Source organism: Oryctolagus cuniculus, chromosome 13 (assembly GCF_051225735.1).
Source record: "Oryctolagus cuniculus isolate XC-2025 breed Fujian yellow rabbit chromosome 13, ASM5122573v1, whole genome shotgun sequence".
Taxonomy (NCBI): Eukaryota; Metazoa; Chordata; class Mammalia; order Lagomorpha; family Leporidae; genus Oryctolagus; species Oryctolagus cuniculus.
In genome coordinates, this window is record NC_142879.1 from 41899011 (window position 1) to 41917208 (window position 18198).

An 18198-nucleotide genomic window follows, 5' to 3' on the forward strand; every position below is an offset into this window, starting at 1 on the left:
GGTGCCCACATCAGTATGAGCCTTGGCTATTCTGCTTCCAATTCAGCTTCCTGCTAATGCACCTAGAAGGCAGCAGATCGATGGTTCAAGTACCTCAGCCCCTGCCACCTCTCAGGGAGACCCAGATGGCATTCCAGGCTCCTTGCTCCAACCTGGCTCAGCACTGGGAATTGTAGTCATTTGGGGAGTGAATTAATAGATGGAAGATCTCTCTTTCCCTCTCTCTCTGTCACTCTGCCTTTCAAATAAAAAAACAGATAAAAAAAATCTTTTCTTTAAAAAAAGAGTATAGCAGTAAGCAAATATGACTATAAGCAAATGTAGACAGTAAAAAGACACACTGTTTTGTTTGGTTTATCCAGAGCAGTATATTGTTGACACAACATTATACTATTCCCCTATTACATTTTAATAAGATTGTATCTGTATTTATAGACAAAAATTTTAATTTAATTCAATGAAACAGCTGGGACTTGCTCAGTTTTTCTTTTTCACATACAGTATTTAGAATTAGTCAGTTGATTTAATATGTAACATCAGTTAGTGTGAACAAGAAAAGAAGACCGATTGACAGGAAAGAAAACATTGCATAATCTAACCATTGTGCTGATAGAAGCAGTTAGCACTCTTCAATAGAGATGGTTAGTAGTAATTCTGACTTGGAACACAGTGAAAAAAGTATTTGTACTGTTAGTCATAATCAGATCAAAATGCTTTCATGGAAGAGAATGTTTTTAATGCTTAGAGATTTGTTTTAAATTATATAACCTGATGCATTAAAAAATATATAATTTAGAAGTGAGCCATGCATTTTTTTTTTCATAAAATGTATACTTTTTTTAGACTCTGGGCTTGGACAAATTTGGTACACATATAGAAGTGTTTGCTAGGTACTGTGTTTTCCCTGTTTGATCTTCATGGACAAGAAGTGAGCAGAGAGGACAAATTTTTGTTGATTAATATGCCAGGGCTTCAAAAAGTTTGTGGAAAGTACACATTATCTTTTAATTCCATTTTCACATGAAGCTTTTGAAGTATCCATATGTGGTTACAATGTTTTATCTTTAATATTTTATTTAATATTTACAGCAATGTTCAACAAATTCTTGAGAATAAGATTTTCAGTATGAAAGGGACTTGGCATTTAGGTAAGTCACTGGAATCCATACTGGCAGCAAGTGGGCAGCCTTGAGACGGCTCCTGGTCTTCTGTGCTGTGTTGTGCAAGGCCATTGGATCTTGGACAGTGTGGGTGACCTTGAGTGTTCTCAGGGCTTGGCACCTCTGGGAGTCACAGAAGTATCAAGCCGGCCTTGCTTCTAAGCACTGCCATGGTCAGATTGTGTGGTTCTGGGTGTTAACTTCATCTTTGAAAAACTTCAGGTACCTCCACCGTAAAACAAGGAAGCATAAAGGGTTGTGAGGGCAAGCCCATTACTGACTCAGACACAACAGGAAACCGTGGTGTCCGTAATTAGAAAGCCTGAGAAAGGAATGCCAGTCAAGCCACGGGCCCACATGCGCAAGTGTCTTATTTTTTTTTTCTCTGCTATTCGTTTTCCTTGGTGCATCTTTCCTGTTTGAGTATTCCTTCAGCACAGCCAGATACTCTGTTTCCCTCACATTTCTCCTTGTCCAGACACGCACACAGGCTTGTTTCAGAAGGGATTCTTGAAGGCAGAGTTGCCCACAAACCATCTCTTAGCCCCTGCAGCTAGTTTACATTTGCATGATTGTTTTTAGCATGACGAAGTATGAGGAAACCTTCAGAAAGCTCATGGGAAATGCATACTATACATGGATTTTGCTTTCGAGTCATCATCGCTGCCTCCCAGAGCCAGGAATTGAACCCAGGCACTGATATGGGACACTGGGTTAAATGCCTGTTTCTGCATACTCCTTGTTAGAACCTGAGAAGAGAGTGCCCTGGAGGGTACATCCCACATCAAGCTCTGAGCAGGAGAGAACTTGATCTGGGACTGTGGTAGAGGGTCTCCCTACTGACTATGCTCCATTTAGTTCTTCTTTCTGCCTTGTTAACAGAATCCTACCTGCGTTAGTTGTCCGTTCCTTAGAAATGATGACCTTGGTGGCAATGTACTGTAACTTCTGATAAGTCTAAGTTACCCCCTCCCCCAGACTCAGTTCTTTTTGTCTACAGTTGCTTTAGGTTTAGAACTTTGCTCAGTTCTAGCCAGTGAAACATGAAAGGAAATCAGCTGGGAAGCTTCCAGGAAAGTCGTCCTTCCCCTTAAAAGAGAGGCATAGGAAAAGATGCACTGTCTTGCTGCATCTCTGTCTTTCTCTGCTGGAGGCAGTCACCACTGGGTGTGAGCAATGGTAGACATCTGACAACTAGGGTGAGAACTCACCAGAACACAAAGCAGATAGGATGAGGCAAAGGGAGAAGCAAAGAACTCGGTTGCTTGGTGGCGTTGTTGAGCAGCTGGGTTGATGAATCTTGGAATCTTCTCCCACCAGAAAGTCTCGTCAGTGTTACCCTCAGTGTTTCCTCCACTTTCTGCGTCTCTTCTCCTTCCTCTTACATTCCCACATCTACTCTGCCTCACCCCTTTTGGCATTTTCTCATTGTATTTATTGTAGAACTTCCAATACAGTCTACTTATTATGATTATCTATTGCCCCCAAAAAGAATGTAACATGTATAATAACAGGAATTTTCTTTTAAATTATTTACTGATATACAATGGGTGCCTAGAGCAGAATCTGACACAGGAATAGTTCAGGAAAGATCTACTGGATGAAAAAGTACACAGAGAAAATCCATTCATGAAGGAGGAGCAGAGGTTGTGGATATTAAAATTAGTAACAGTGGTTAGAGCAGGAACTCACCATCAGATTGAATTTACTGCAGATTATGAAGACGTAATGTGAAGAACTCAAAGCCAAGTGCACTGCCGTTTTCCTCTTGATGCCTCACTTCAGTCTTGATGCCACCTTTCCCCATGCACGGTTGCTAGCAGTGCGTGGATCACTTATAGAAGGGATAATTTGTGCAGGAAAGTGCTAAATCTTCAGGGTGGAGTGGAAGGATTTGTGTGCATGTATATACCCAGATAGTGATGGGGAAAAGCCCTCCTGGGAGGCTCCTGCAACCCTCTTCAGCCAGTCAGTACCACTTGGGAAGGCAACCACTCTTCTGGTTTCTATCATCATAGATCAGTGTTGCCTGTTCTTGACTTTCAAATAACTAGAACCACATGCACTTTTTTCTAACAGGCTTTTGCACACTCAAAATTACATTTGTGAAATTCTTCCATGAGTTGTGTACATCAAATTAATCTTTTCTCATTAATATGAAGTTATCCATTGTATGAATACTTAACACAGCTTATTTACCAGAGGATATGTTAATAGGTCTTTGTTTCCAGCTTAGGGTTATTATAAAGAAAACTGCATTGAATGTTTTTGTATGTGACTTTTGGTGAATCCCAAAGGAGATGGCTAAATCATAGGGTATAGGTATAATTGAATATACTTCATTAAATATTGATGAATAGATTTTCCTAATGGATTCCATCAAATTATGTTTCCATCAGCTACATGTGAGTTCTAGTTTTTCCTCATTGTTGCCAACACTTTGTATTATTAGTCATTTTAGTTCATTTTATTGAACTAAAATGAATTAAAGTGTGGTGGTAGGGCCAGTGCCGCGGCTCACTAGGCTAATCCTCCACCTTGCAGCGCCGGCACACTGGGTTCTAGTCCCGGTCGGGGCGCCGGATTCTGTCCCGGTTGCCCCCTTCCAGGCCAGCTCTCTGCTGTGGCCAGGGAGTGCAGTGGAGGATGGTCCAAGTCCTTGGGCCCTGCACCCGTATGGGAGACCAGGATAAGTCCATGGCTCCTGCCATCGGATCAGCACAGTGCGCCGGCGGCAGCTCGCTGGCCGCAGTGGCCATTGGAGGGTGAACCAACAGCAAAGGAAGACCTTTCTCTCTGTCTCTCTCTCTCACTGTCCACTCTGTCAAAAAAAAAAAAAGTGTAGTGGTATCTCATTGTAGTTTTAATTTGCATTTCCTTGATGGCTAATAAAGTTGAATGCCATTTCAATGCTTATAGATCATATGGAGCTTCTGTTTTTGTGAAATACCAATCCAAGTCTCATCCATCTTTGAATTTGGTTGCCTTTTTCTTTTTGACTTAGAGGAGTTTATATGTTCTGGATAAAAATCTTTTATCATGTATGTAACACAGGCATTTTTTCCTGGTCTTTGTATTGCCTTTGTATTCTCTTTTGATGAGCAGTTCTTAGAAAACTCTAATTTATCAATCTATTAAATTGGGTAGGTCTTTTAAGAAAACTTTTGACTATTGCAAGTGACAAAATATTACCTATGTTCACTTCTAGAGGCTTAGTTTTCTTTCTTTCTTTTTTTATTTGACAGTCAGAGTTAGAGAGGAGAAAGGTCTTCTTTCCATTGGTTCACCCCCAACATAGCTGCTGTGGCTGGCATAGCTCGCTGATGCAAAGGCAGGAGCCAGGTGCTTCTCCTGGTCTCCCATGGGGTGCAGGGGCCCAAGCACTTGGGCCATCCTCCACTGCCTTCCCGGGCCACAGCAGAGAGCTGGACTGAAAGAGGAGCAACCGGGACAGAATCCAGAGCCCCATCCGGGACTAGAATCCAGGGTGCTGGTGCCGCAGGCTTACAGTTTTCACATTGAGTCTGTTATTCATTTTGAAGTAATGTTGGGTATGAAGGGAGGTGGGATTTAAGGCTCATTATTTTCTTTTCCATTTTTTTTTAAAAAGATTTATTTATTTGAAAGACACAGTTACAGAGAGGGAGAGACAGATCTATTTTCTGTTCACTCCCTAAATGGCCACAATGGGCAGAAGCCAGGAGCCAGAATTCTACCCAGGTCTCCCACATGGGTGCAGGGGCCCAGGTACTCGGGCCATCTCCCACTGCTCTATTTCCAATCCAGCTCTCTGCTAATGCACCTCAGAACGCATTCAGGACTGGAAACGGCATCCATATGGGATGCTGGCATTGCAGGAGATGATTTAACCTGCTGTGCCACAACTCTGGCCCAAGGTCCATTATTTTCAAATAAAGATGAATAAACACTATTTATTAACAAGACTATCCTCTTATTTAATTATAGTCTGTTGAAAATCAAGTGTGTCTCTTTCTGAACTATTTTGTTTCATTTTCTTAGCTTTCTATTCTTGTATGAATACCAGATTTAATTACTGTAGTTTTACAAATGATCTTGAAGTTCAACACATTAAATCCTCTAAATTTGTTTTTTTCTATTTCAAGATGAAATTGACTACTTTCAATCCCTTTCACTTTCCATATTAATTAAAAAATCAGCTTATCAAATTCACAAATTAAAAACTTGAGACTTTGATTACGATTTTGGCAAACTGAAATCTCAATTTGGGAAGAAATGATTTTTGATAGTATTGAGCCTTCAAATCTAAGTATTTTTTGTTCACCCATTTATTTACTGCTTTGTCTCAGTAATTTTTTTTAAAGATTTATTTTATTTATTTGAAAGAGTTACAGAATGAGAAGTCTTCCATCTGCTGGTTCACTCCCCAGATGGCTGCAACAGCAGGAGCTGCGCTGATATGAAGCCAGGAGCCAGGAGCTTCTTCCAGGTCTCCCATGTGGGTGGAGGGACCCAAGGACTTGGGCCATCTTCTATTGTTTTCCCAGGCCATAGCAGAGAGCTGGATGGGAAGTGCAGCAGTCGGGACTAGAACCGGTACCCATATGGGATGCCAGTGCTTTAGGCCAGGGCTTTAACCCACTGCGCCACAGCACCAGCCCCTTCTAGTTTTCAATACAGGAGAACTTGAACCTCTTTCACTGAATCTGTTTCTAGGTATTTGGAGTTTTTTTTTTTTTTTTTTTTTTTTTTTTTTTTTTTTTTTTTTTTTAGCTCTGGGAAATGACAATGACTTCAAAGTAAAAGTTTTAGAATAAATTTTCTAATAGCCAATTTTATAATTTTTTGTATATTGATCTTGTTTTCAGTGAATAACTGATATTCATTGACTTACAAATTCTAAATGTATAGATATTTTATATATTACCTATTAATCTTGTTACCCATGAATAACTCATTTTGACTTTTTTTCCCAATTATTTTGAAGGATTTATTTATTTGAGAGGCAGAGTTACAATCAGAGAGAGAGAGAGAGGGAGAGGGAGAGGTCTTCCATCCACTGGCTCACTCCCCAAATGGCCACAATGGCCAGACTGCGCTGATCTGAACCAGGATCCAGGAGCTTCTTATGGGTCTCCCATGCAGGTGCAGAGGTCCAACCAATTGGAATGTCTTCCACTGTTTTCCCAGGCCATTATCAGAGAGCTGGATCAGAAGAGCACCTAGGACATGTACTGGTGCCCATATGGGATACCAGCGCTGCAGGCAGAGAGTCAACCTACTAAGCCATTGCACCAGCCCCTCTAATTATTTTCTATTTTATTTTGTTTATTTTTTTACTACATTATTGCATTGGCTTTGACCTCCATGGGATAATGCTGTATGGAAGGAGTGAAAGGATACAGTTGTCATATTCTTGAACTTAAGGGAGCAAGTGTTGAACATTTCACTTATTGAGAATGGTTTTTGTAAATACTTCTTAGCACATTAAAATAATAGAAGTTCCCTTATATTCTTGTTTTACTAAGAATGTTTTTAAACATTGATTTATTTTGGGCCAGCGCCGCAGCTCACTAGGCTAATCCTCTACCTGCTGCGCCGGCATCCCGGGTTTTAGTCCCGGTTGGGGCGCCTGATTCTGTCCCAGTTGCTCCTCTTCCAGTCCGGCTCTCTGCTGTGGCCCAGGAGTGCAGTGGAGGATGGCCCAAGTGCTTGGGCCCTGCACCCACGTGGGAGACCAGGAGGAAGCACCTGGCTCCTGGCTTCGGAGCGGTGTGCTGGCTGTGGTGGCCATTTGGGGGGTGAACCAACGGAAGGAAGACCTTTCTCTCTGTCTCTTTCTCTCTTTCACTGTCTAACTCTGCCTGTCCAAAAAAAAAAAAAATTGATTTATTTTGAAATAATTGGAGAGAGAATCTTCCATCTGATGGTTCCCTCCCCAGATGGCTGTAACAGCCAGTGCTGGGCCATAGCAAAGCCAGGGACCAGGAGCTTCATCCACATCTCCCATGTGGGAGCAGACTTCTACTGCTTTCCCAGGCCATCAGCAGGGAGCTGAATGGGAAGTGGATCAGCAAGAACACAAATTGGTACCCCTGTGGGATGCCAGCACTGCAGCTGGCAGCTATACCTGCCATGCCACAACATGGGCTCTGACAATGTTTTCAAACTGGTGAACAGATTTCTAATTTTATCAAATGCTTTTTCTGCATTTATTGAGCTATTTTTTCTCCTTTATTCTGTTAATGTGAAAAAACATTAAGCCAACATAACGCTTCGCCAACAACTCACTCTTATAGCACACATAAACATAAACGTATGCCCAATTTACTCATCTGTACATTTGCCTATCGGTCTATAACTTCTTGTATCTTATAATGCCTGGTAGAAGTTATAGTCCTTTTCTATTTTCCTAGAAGTTTTTTTTTTTTTTTTTTTTTTTTTTTTTTTTTTTTGACAGGCAGAGTGGACAGTGAGAGACAGAACAGACAGAAAGGTCTTCCTTTTCTGTTGGTTCACCCCCCAATGGCCGCTGTGGCCGGTGCACCACGCCGATCGGAAGCCAGGAGCCAGGTGCTTCTCCTGGTCTCCCATGTGGGTGCAGGGCCCAAGCACTTGGGCCTCCTCCACTGCACTCCCGGGCCACAGCAGAGAGCTGGACTGGAAGAGGGGCAACTGGGACAGAATCCGGCACCCTGACCGGGACTAGAACCCGGTGTGCCGGTGCCGCTAGGTGGAGGATTAGCTTATTGAGCTGCAGTGCTGGCCAAGAAGTTATTTCTTTAAAATTGGTCTTTTTTTTTTCTTTAAGTGTTTGGAAGTAAAACCAAATACTTGGCTTCACTAAGTCAGGAGTTTTCCACCTATCTTGATCAGCAGTTTCTTTTGAGGGAAGGTTTTTAATTGATTAAACTTCTTTAAAGCATATAGGACTTGTTGTGTCAGTTCTGCTATGCTGTTTTCCAAATAATTAGTATGTTTGCTCTAAGTTTGTAAGTTATTTGGCATCAGATAGCTCATAATATTTGTCCCATCTTTTTAATATCCAGAGAATTTAAAGTTCTCCTTTTCATTCCAGAAGCTAACAATTTTTCTCATTGTTTCTTAATCAGTTTGAATTCTCATCCTTTCTTGATCAGTATTAAGTCACAAATGTTCCCTATCATAACTTCTTTTGACTTCATTTCTTTTTATCTCTTATTCTCAGTTTTTTATTAGATTCAGAGTTGTGCAACCCTGACTACAATCTAATTTAGAACATGTCATCAACCAAAAAGAAAGTCCATACACAGTCACTCTCTAATCTTAACACCGTACTCCATCAGTATCCTCACCCCTAGGGCTCCTAATCCACTTTGTATTGTTGCCTGTTCTGGATATTACACATAAGTGGAATCATACACATTGTCTTTGACTGCCTTCCTTCACCTAGTGTGCTTTTAAATCTGATCTATTCTATCTTGTGCCAGTAATTCTTTTTTCTTACCAGATAAGATTTCATTATTTTATATTACATTTATATTACATTTATTTATCAGCTGATGGACATTTAGATTACTTATTTACATAAGTTGGCTAATATAAATAATGCTGCTCTAAACACGTGAAAGTTTTAGGTAAATATTTTCATCGTTTCTCTTGGGACCATACCTTTAGTGGGGCTGTCTCATTCACATGCTTTCTCTGTATTTAACTTTTTGAAGAACTACAACAGTTTTCTAAAGTGACTTCACTATTTTGCATCTTTTATCGGCACTGTGTGAGTACTCACATTTCTCAACATCTTCACCAATGCTTGTTTTTGTATTTTTCATTTTATCTGTTGAAATGAAGTCGTTGTCTTGTGGTTTAGATTCCCCCAAAATTAATTATGTTGAGCATCTTTTCTTGTGTTCATCGGCTATTTGTATGTGATCATTGGAGAAATTTCTTAATTCACTTGCCCATTTAAAAACATTTGTTTTCTATTGAGTTCTTTACATATCTGAAAACAAATACTTTTTACTTATTTATTTGAAAGAGTTAGACAGTGAGAGACAGACAGACAGACAGAAAGCTCTTCCTTCCATTGGTTCACCCCCGAAATGGCCACTATGGCCAGAGCTACACTGATCCGAAGCCAGGAACCAGATGCTTCTGCCTGGTCTCCCACGCAGGTGCAGACACCCAAGCACTTGGGCCATCCTCCACTGCCTTCCCGGGCCACAGCAGAGAGCTGGACTAGAAGAGGAGCAACTGGGACTAGAACCCGGCACCTATATGGGATGCCAGCACCGCAGGCGGAGGATTAACCATGTGAGCCATGGCGCTGGTCACTGAAAACAAATTTCTTGAGCTATGATTTACAGACATCTTCTCTATGAGTTGTCACTTTTTTGTTCTTACTAGTATCCTTTGATACACTTCTTAAATTTTAACGAAGTCCAACAAAATTTTTTCTTTTTGCCATTTATGCTTTTGTATTCTGAGAAACTATTGCCTAACCCAAGTTCAATACTTACCCCTATGTTTACTTGTAGGAATTTTATAATCTTAAGGTATACAATTAGGTATATGACAATTTTAAAGTCAATTCTTGCATATAGTATGAGGTAAAGTTCAAATTCTTTTGAATGTAGATTTTATCTGATTTACTTTCATTTACATAGACATTGGAAGTCTAAACTTTCATCTCAATTTTAAAGCTATAACTTTCCTTTTTTATTTTTATTTCTATTTTTTGACAGGCAGAGTTAGAGACAGAGAGAAAGGTCTTCCTTCCGTTGGTTCACCCCCAAAATGGCTGCTATGCCCAGTGTGCTGCACTGCGTTGATCCAAAGCCAGGAGCCAGGTGCTTCTCCTGGTCTCCCATGCGGGTGCAGGGCCCAAGGACCTGGACCATCCTCCACTGCACTCCCGGACCACAGCAGAGAGCTGGACTGGAAGAGGAACAACTGGGACTAGAACTCGGGGTGCTGGTGCTGCAGGTGGAGCCGCAGCGCCGGCCTATAACTTTCCTTCTATGTATTGATTACATTCTATACCTTTTGTTATGTCATATTTTCATTATTGTTCAGTATAAAGTGTGTTCTGATTCCTATTGCAATTTCTTAACACTTGGGGTATTCACAAGTGTGCTGCTTCATTTCCAAACTTCTGCTGTTTTCTAGACCTTCCGTGTTGCCCAGCATATAATCTACTTGATGATATTTTACCAATTTTACACACACATGTGAAAGGAAAATGCACTTGCTGCTTTTTGGTGTAGTGTTCTACATCTGTCAGGGAGACCAAATTAAGGTCCCATCACAACCGTCCTGTGAACAGACACCTTCACAGGATTCCAGCCCCTGGCACCCGAGCCTCCAGACTGAGGAGCAGGCAAGTCACCCCTACCATATGCTGTTTGAATGGCCAAGTGACAGAATGTGTGCAAATAACATGATGGTTTTATGCCATGAATTTTTAGGATGGTTTGTTAGACAGCAACAATAAGAGGACCGTATTATTTTGTAGGCTTTATGTTTGAGAAAATGTTTTATAATTTTTACCGAATTTATGACTGGAGTCAGAATTATTCTATCAGTGTATTTTACATATGGAAGTAGACAATACCAGAAATACTGACATTTTATAGCCGTAATTTTCTGGGCTGGGCTTTCTGGGAACTCGATGCAGGTTTCCTCGGTGGGTTGCCACATCTCCACTGCCTCCTCCCGGGTCTGTATTAGCCAGAGTATAGATGTAATTCTAGTATCACTGGGTTACAATGTCACCATAAGTTTCATAAGGGATTTTCAAAAAGTTCATGGAAAATGGAAAAGTTTATTTTGGTGCAAAAATTTTTGAAATGCATACTAGAAAACATTATCTATGAACTTATTGAAGACCTCCATATATATGTATAGATTCCAACTTTTTTTTAACTAAAATTAATTCTATTTTCCCTGCACTTTTGAAGTACCTTTGTGCATATAAATCTGATGCTACATTTTCCTAAGCTAAAATTTCATATTGTAATTGTGTATGTGTATAAAACAAAACCCTGAACAGTGAGTCACACAACACAGAAGTATACAATTGAAGGTAAAGTTCAGTTTTGAACAAACAGGTTAAACAGGATGAAGCTTCTGTATCTTTGTTCACTAATCCTGACAGCGGCCACCCAGGTTCTCATGCTTCTGGCTGTGTGACTTAGCAGAGCTCTTGGGTATCTCTCTCAAGGGCCCGAGGCCATTAAGCATTTGTTGTATTCTGTGTTCTCAGAGTTGGTAGACAGAAATGTTTAATAATATTTTAAGCCATTAGTATAAAAAACACAAGAGTAAAGTTAAAGAAAAAAGTGTTTATTTAGGCCATCAACTAGGATCATAATAAATAATGCAATATACTAATGTAATAACAGATGTTCTCATGCATTTATCACATTTATAAATATACAAGAAAGCTGGCTTACAGGGCTGTTTGGACAAATTTGGAAAAGTATACTGGGCACTACAGTGAAAATTAACAGTGTTAAGACTATTAAACAGATTCTCTTGTCTATCATTCTTAAAAATACATCCTGTATACATTTGTGAGTAAATAGTAATGGTTCTTTATAGTTCTTATGCTTTGTAAACATGCCATACTTATCCCAATTGTCAAAGGATCTGGGCTAATAATTTATCAATATTTCTAATGAAAACAGTTTAGAAAAGAATTAACTCTTCTGCATTTCAATGTGAAGACTGATATATTACAAGCCAGATCATTCAAACAATAAAATATGCCTGAATGAATTAAACCCAAAGTTTATAAATAGCAACTATTGTTTGTAATATACAAATTCCATAGAATTATATAATTTATAAGTAAATGACCAATTATCTGACTGCAAAAGTGATACTTTGATTAATGCTTAATTTTGTTAGTAAATTTCACACAAAGGGCTAAAATAGGATAATCTTTAAAATAAAGCTTTAAAACAAATAATTTAAACATATCTTAAACACTGAATATGTGTTTTTGTTATTTACAGTTAATCAATGATACCAGTGTTTAGCTTAATTTAGCCAATTGCCAGTCTTGAATCTTTCCACATCTGTTACTAAGATTTTCCTTATAAATACTTAGACAAATCAGTTTAGTGAAGGAGAGCGATCTGTGGTCCAGAGCAGTTCGATGTATGGCCATTTGGTCTGGAGACAGCGTTTAATAGGAGTGTCATCCGTCTGTAGCATGGGATCTTCAAAACCCATAACGACTGCAGTTCCTTCTACGTACATTACCTGTTGAACAAAATAAAGCCACAAAAGTCAACTGATATCCTTAGCAAATTCTGAGGTGGGATAAAACAGTTTTGACAGACTGGCAAATAAAGTATTACTTACTGTTTCATGTGGAACTTTTAGTTTGATAAATTATGAGCGGGAGTATTTGCTTACTGATTAATATGGAAATAAATTTGTAAATTAGATAGTGATACAAATTTTAATTCCAAGGTGACAAGGTGATTCATGCTCTAGAGAAAAATATGAGAATCACAAAACATAATACAGATCGTTTCCAATAAAAGAAAAATCATTCTTCAAATGATATATACCATTTGAAGGACATTTTCTTGTATGAACATAGTTACTACTGCTTTTATATTGAAGCGCTGGAGTGCTTATGCTGCCTCATGAGATGGAAAGCTATAATAGAATTATAGCTTTCTATTCTGAGGAGGACTTAAATTGAAAGGAGAAAATAAAGTATTGTCTTCTTAGAGCTGAAAACAATTTGTGTGTTTGTCAATGAAATTTGCTATTGTATTAGATTTTCTTTGAAATGCAGCTCATGAGTATATTTTGTAATGCATGAAAAGTGATGGAGAAAAAGATTTCAGGTCAGAAAAACAGGCTAACAAACCAAACAAATCAGAGACTTTTCAGGTAGTGGCAATGATCACATAAAATATAAAATCAGGAAAAAAAGTTTCTATGACATAATACACCAACAAAAATCTTAGCTCATTCCAGCAAGGGCCCACTGTGTATAGTAGAGCACTCAGCCATATATTTCCTCTTGCACCAAGAGAATTCTAACTCTGTATAACTTGGACAGACTGCCTTCTTCCAAAGCATGTATAAAGCAACAACTTTATTAGCTCAAATGGGAGCTCTCTTACAAACACATTAAACAGAAATAGAATATATTACTAAGCTAGACAACTTGGTTTCATAAGTTTCATTTTTTAGGAAGCTCTAAAGACCTATTTTGGATCTATGTGGGCTAATGTATTAGTTTCTTTCTAGAGCTGATGAAGTAAATTTACTATGACAAGCTCAGCTCCTGCTTTTCCCTTTCCCAAAAGCAGAACGACCTTTTTGAAAAGTTGTCCATAAAGCATAGAACTTACTTAACAAATAAGATGTGGCTTGTTTTTCACAAAGAACTTAATTAATTCATAGCATCAGAGCAGAATTATTTGGGCAGAGTACTAGGACCTTCCTTGAGTGGCCTCACCTAGCCTTGGGTGCCTTGAGGCTCAAGCTCTCACCTGCTTTGCCAGCATTCTCCTTTTGTTCCCTAAAATATTTTAAATACTGCCTTACTATGGGGTCTACCGTATTTCTGACTCTTAGGCTTTGGACATGTATGCCTAGCTTTATAACTTACAGTGACAGACTATTTCTACAATATTCCATGTTCTTTGATTTTTGATCTTTTGGTTAGTATGTGAGATGCTTGTTCAAAGCATGATTTGAAACGTACTATATACAGGTAGTGTCACCAACAGACCGAGGACAGGTTTGGTGTCGCTCCCCGTCTTCGTGGAGGAACGACACAGGACCCTGCGTTGTTCTTTCGTCTGCTCGGCCCTTCCCGGGTTTGCTGCTGGTTCTTCCCGGGTTGGCTGCTGGTCCTTCCCGGGTTGGCTACCAACCCTTCCACCTCCGTGGAAGGGCGGTTCCCCCCGCCACTTTCCCCACTTCTGCGGGGGAGCGGCACACCGCCGGCCGGCTCTCTCAGGGGCTGCTCAGGTGTTCCCTCAGATGTTCCCCTTAGATGTTCCCCGTGCATGTTGTCTCTCTCCTCCTTTATAGTCCTCTTCCACCAATCCCAACTCTGCTGCCCACACGCCGAGTACGCTGCTCTCCTCCAATCAGGAGCAGGTCCTGCTGTTTATTGGTTGAACTGGAGGCAGCTGTGTAGAAGCTGCTTCTCCCTTCTCAGCGCCATATTGTGGGAGAGCAGATGCATAGGATAAGTCTTAATTCCAGTAACAGTCTAGTCCGAGTTGCTCCCCACAGTTTGGGAATCAGGAACTCAGTTCCACCCCTGCTCTGCCAATGACTTGCTACGTGACCTTAGGTGAGTCACTTTAATCTCCCTGCCTCAGATGCCACATCTGTAAAATATGGGTTATATTTGACCTACCTTGCAGGAATGATGTCAGTGAATAATTAGTGACTATTAAGTAACTCATATCACAAAGCTATGCAAAACTTTAAATTCTAGATGAAGCACCTAGGAAATCCAAATTTTCTTAACAATTTATATTCTTCACTATGTATATCAATAAAATCTGTTCTTGCAAAAAGATCTCTGTACTTAAAAAACCTTGAATTTACATTTTATTATGAAAATAAGAGTAAATACCTTTTAGATTTGGCCTAACTAAAATCATGTATTTAATTAACATTATGATCTATTGTCTGCAGCCTTTCTCACTTATGAAAACTTGTGAAACCAGCATGGATTGATCAAATTAAAAGGGAAAGTTAGGCACTGTTTTTTCAACTATCAGCTACATCTACTGTTACTTAAATAGATGAAATATAACAGACATATCACATGTATACACAAAGCTAATATTTAATAAAGGGTGAATTGGTGAGATCAAACTTTTGCTTTAAGTCAGTTGAATACATCTGGAAAGGAATCACTAAGTGCCTTCGTCAATGATTTACAAAGGAAAGCAGTAAAGCATAATGGGTAAGAGTACAGGCTCCGAGACTGACAACCAGACTCACCCCAAGTCCAGCAGTTAGGACATGGCAGAGCTGGGATTGAGTTGCTTAACTCTCTGTGCTTTGGTTTTCCCCCTCTGTTAAATGAGAATGTACAGACAATACTACTTCATAAAGTAATAGGAATCTAAGATAAACAGAGTATGCAATACAATTCCAGGTAAATGCTCCATAAATGCTAACCATTATGGTTATTTATTTTAATCCTTTAAAACACTTTTCTCAGTAGAAATCTCACCATTACCCCTTTCTCCATTTAAAGGAGTCAGTAACAACTTTCAATGGACTAACCACAAATGTAGATTCAGAAAAATGTGCAAAGGCAAGGGTAACGATATGCATATAGACAAAGTAATTTTATTGTACTGAAACTCTTGGTCCAAACACCAATGTAGAGTATCATGTACAAGAGGTTGTCAAGAAGGCTATGGAAAATGTGTATTATGAAAAAACGGCATGAACTTCAAGTTTCTTTGCACCAATATAAACTTTTTTGAAATACCTTCTTACTGTACTAGTCAAATCAAAATATGACTAGCTCTAAATTATACTGTGATAGTATAGAGACTTCTGGAAAAATCTTTTTAGATAACAAGTGTATGGGATGAAACACTGTTATATACCATTATGTTTCTTTCATCAATCCAGTTAAACACAAATTACATGTGAATTATCATACCTTTTCATTATAATTTGATTGCTTCAATCCATTGTAGTGGTAGACAGTGAAAGATTCTGGACCACTTGAGCCCTATACAAAATAAAGAAATATTAAAACTAAAATCTTCACCTTTTGATAGGGGAAACAATAGCTTGGTAAGCAGAAAACTTAAACACAGAAGATACTGGGAAGTAGGAAAGTGTTGGTTTCCACTACAAGCTTTTCTGCAGTTCAAATTTTTAATTAAGTGCATATATTACTATATATTTTAAAAGGATAAAATTTTAAACCGTATCTCCTTTTTATAAATTATTCTTAATACAGAAGAGCAGGGAATCACTTTTACTCAAATCACAAATATGCATGCACCAAGTTTCCAGTTTTGTCAACAACATTGAATAAGGAGCCTTTGTTTCAAACAATCATTGAAATATTGAATATTGAATCACTGAATATTAAAACTTTTAACTAGTAAAAACAGTATTGTGGGAAATGAGAATACACAGTGGCTAAACTGACTTTAATATGTGGGTACTTCAAAAAGTGGAAAAATGAAATTAAAGTTTTTTGGTGCAAAATAAATTTTGAAATCTATGCATGGGTTTTCCATAATACTCATTTCCATGAACTTTTATGCATGGATTTCACAAATTTTTTGCAATGAAAACAAAATTACATTTTCCATGCACCTTTTTTTTCAGAAACTTTCAGAAAAACTGATGTTATTCCCACTGTGCTTACCATGGTTTTGAATTAGCTAGAGTTAAGTTCAACTCTCAACCTAGTATTCATCAAGGCCATTGCTGGTCTAACCTCACTGAAGCAGATTTCCTGCAGGGCCTCTGATAGAGCCTGCCTGTCTGTACCACCTCCTGCTCTCCCTGGCCATTGCACATCATGCAAGCAGGCCAGAGACCCCCTTGAAGAATTCTTAAAGTTGGAACTAAAGGAAGAGAGGTACTGGCCCCTCTGGTTTCAGTTCTTAGAGAAAGATGGGCTAAGAGAATGACGGTCACTTTACAGTGAGAAAGGAATGGAGAGAGAGGGCCTATGCTTGAGAGGGAAGCCTGAGCGCCAGCTTCCAGGTGCTGCTTCATTTCCTCTGCGCTACCCCCTCCCATCTGGACACTTCCTGTCCACTCAGCCTACTCAGACTGTGCTTCTGTGGTTTGCAACCAAGAATCCTAAAAATAACACAGGACTCAATCTACTGTTTAGTCCTATCACTCCAACTATTTCTCTTTCCTAATTGTTTTAGACAAGCATATGACTCGTTTTCCCAGGAAAAGACCTTTTGTGGGCCTTTCTCACATTCACAATTTTTTTTTGAACTCCTCTCTCTAATACTCTGTTCTTCCTTGTGTCTGCTTTTCCAAGGCCTGGTTGAAATGGACCTTTTCTGTACCGTCTTTCCTGAACATACTGGGTGGGTTCTTTATTACCTTCGAACCTTTATAATTCAGCTGTATGACTGAAAAGGATTCATATCTTGCATCTTTTATTGTTGTTTTGAAAGACACCTTCAGAATTTTAACTGATTTTTAACTTTTCATGTCTTATATTCCCAACTAAAACCAAAGCTCTTTTATAACTTTCTGTATTCTACTCTAAATGCTTGACACAAACTGGAAAAAATCAGTAACTGATCATTTTCTTAATTATATATATGCTGATGAATTTTAAATAAAGTTCTTGAATTCCAGAGTTAATATATTTTAATTTAAAAAACATTTTACTATAAATGGAGAACAATTTATTCTTTTTATTAATAAACAATTGGCATAGAACACCAAAAAAAGTAATGCAACACAGAGTGAAAAGTGTTTAGACTCTGGCATTAGAGCTACATTGGACTCTTGAATCAGCCATTATTAGTTGTATGATCTTAAGCAATTTTACATTCTCTCACCCTCAGTTTCCACAGGCTAAAAGGGAGAAAATAATTTCTGAGATACATAGGGTCTGGTGTATAGCATGAGTTTAATAAATGGCAGAAACTTCTGATATTATAAACAAAAGTTTGGACAGTGCTGCAGCTCACTTGCCTAATCCTCCACCTGTGGTGCCGGCACCCCGGGTTCTAGTCCTGGTTGGGGTGCCGGATTCTGTCCTGGTTGCTCCTCTTCTAGTCCAGCTCTCTGCTGTGGCCTGGGAAGGCAGTGGAGGATGGCCCAAGTGCTTGGGCCCCTGCACCTGCGCGGGAGACTGGGAAGAAGGTCCTGGCTCCTGGCTTCAGACTGGCGCAGCTCCGGCCATTGTGGCCATTTGGGGAGTGAACCAGCAGATGGAAGACCTTTCTGTCTCTCCCCCTCACTGTCTGTAACTCTACCTCTCAAATAAATAAATCTTTAAACAAAAAAGCTGTTTATTAAGCACTTACCAATATATCAAAACATAATATTGGATTAAAAAAACTTTCAA

General features: G+C 39.2%; 1 protein-coding gene across 11 annotated transcripts in view; it reads right to left on the reverse strand.

Moving 5' to 3' along the window:
* Nucleotides 1–11444: 11444 nt before the first annotated feature.
* The window catches only part of MINDY3 (MINDY lysine 48 deubiquitinase 3), a 90595-nt gene continuing 83841 nt past the window's right edge, over nucleotides 11445–18198 (reverse strand). For all 11 annotated transcript variants that reach the window (XR_016219692.1, XR_016219690.1, XR_016219691.1 and 8 more), the window contains 2 exons: nucleotides 15796–15867; nucleotides 11445–12389 (listed from right to left, as the gene is read on the reverse strand). Coding sequence is in view for 7 of the 11 variants with exons in the window: in XM_070055452.2 (XP_069911553.1) it covers nucleotides 12240–12389; nucleotides 15796–15867 (222 nt within the window). In the remaining 4 variants the exon portion in view is untranslated. The remainder of the gene's footprint in view (nucleotides 12390–15795; nucleotides 15868–18198) is intronic.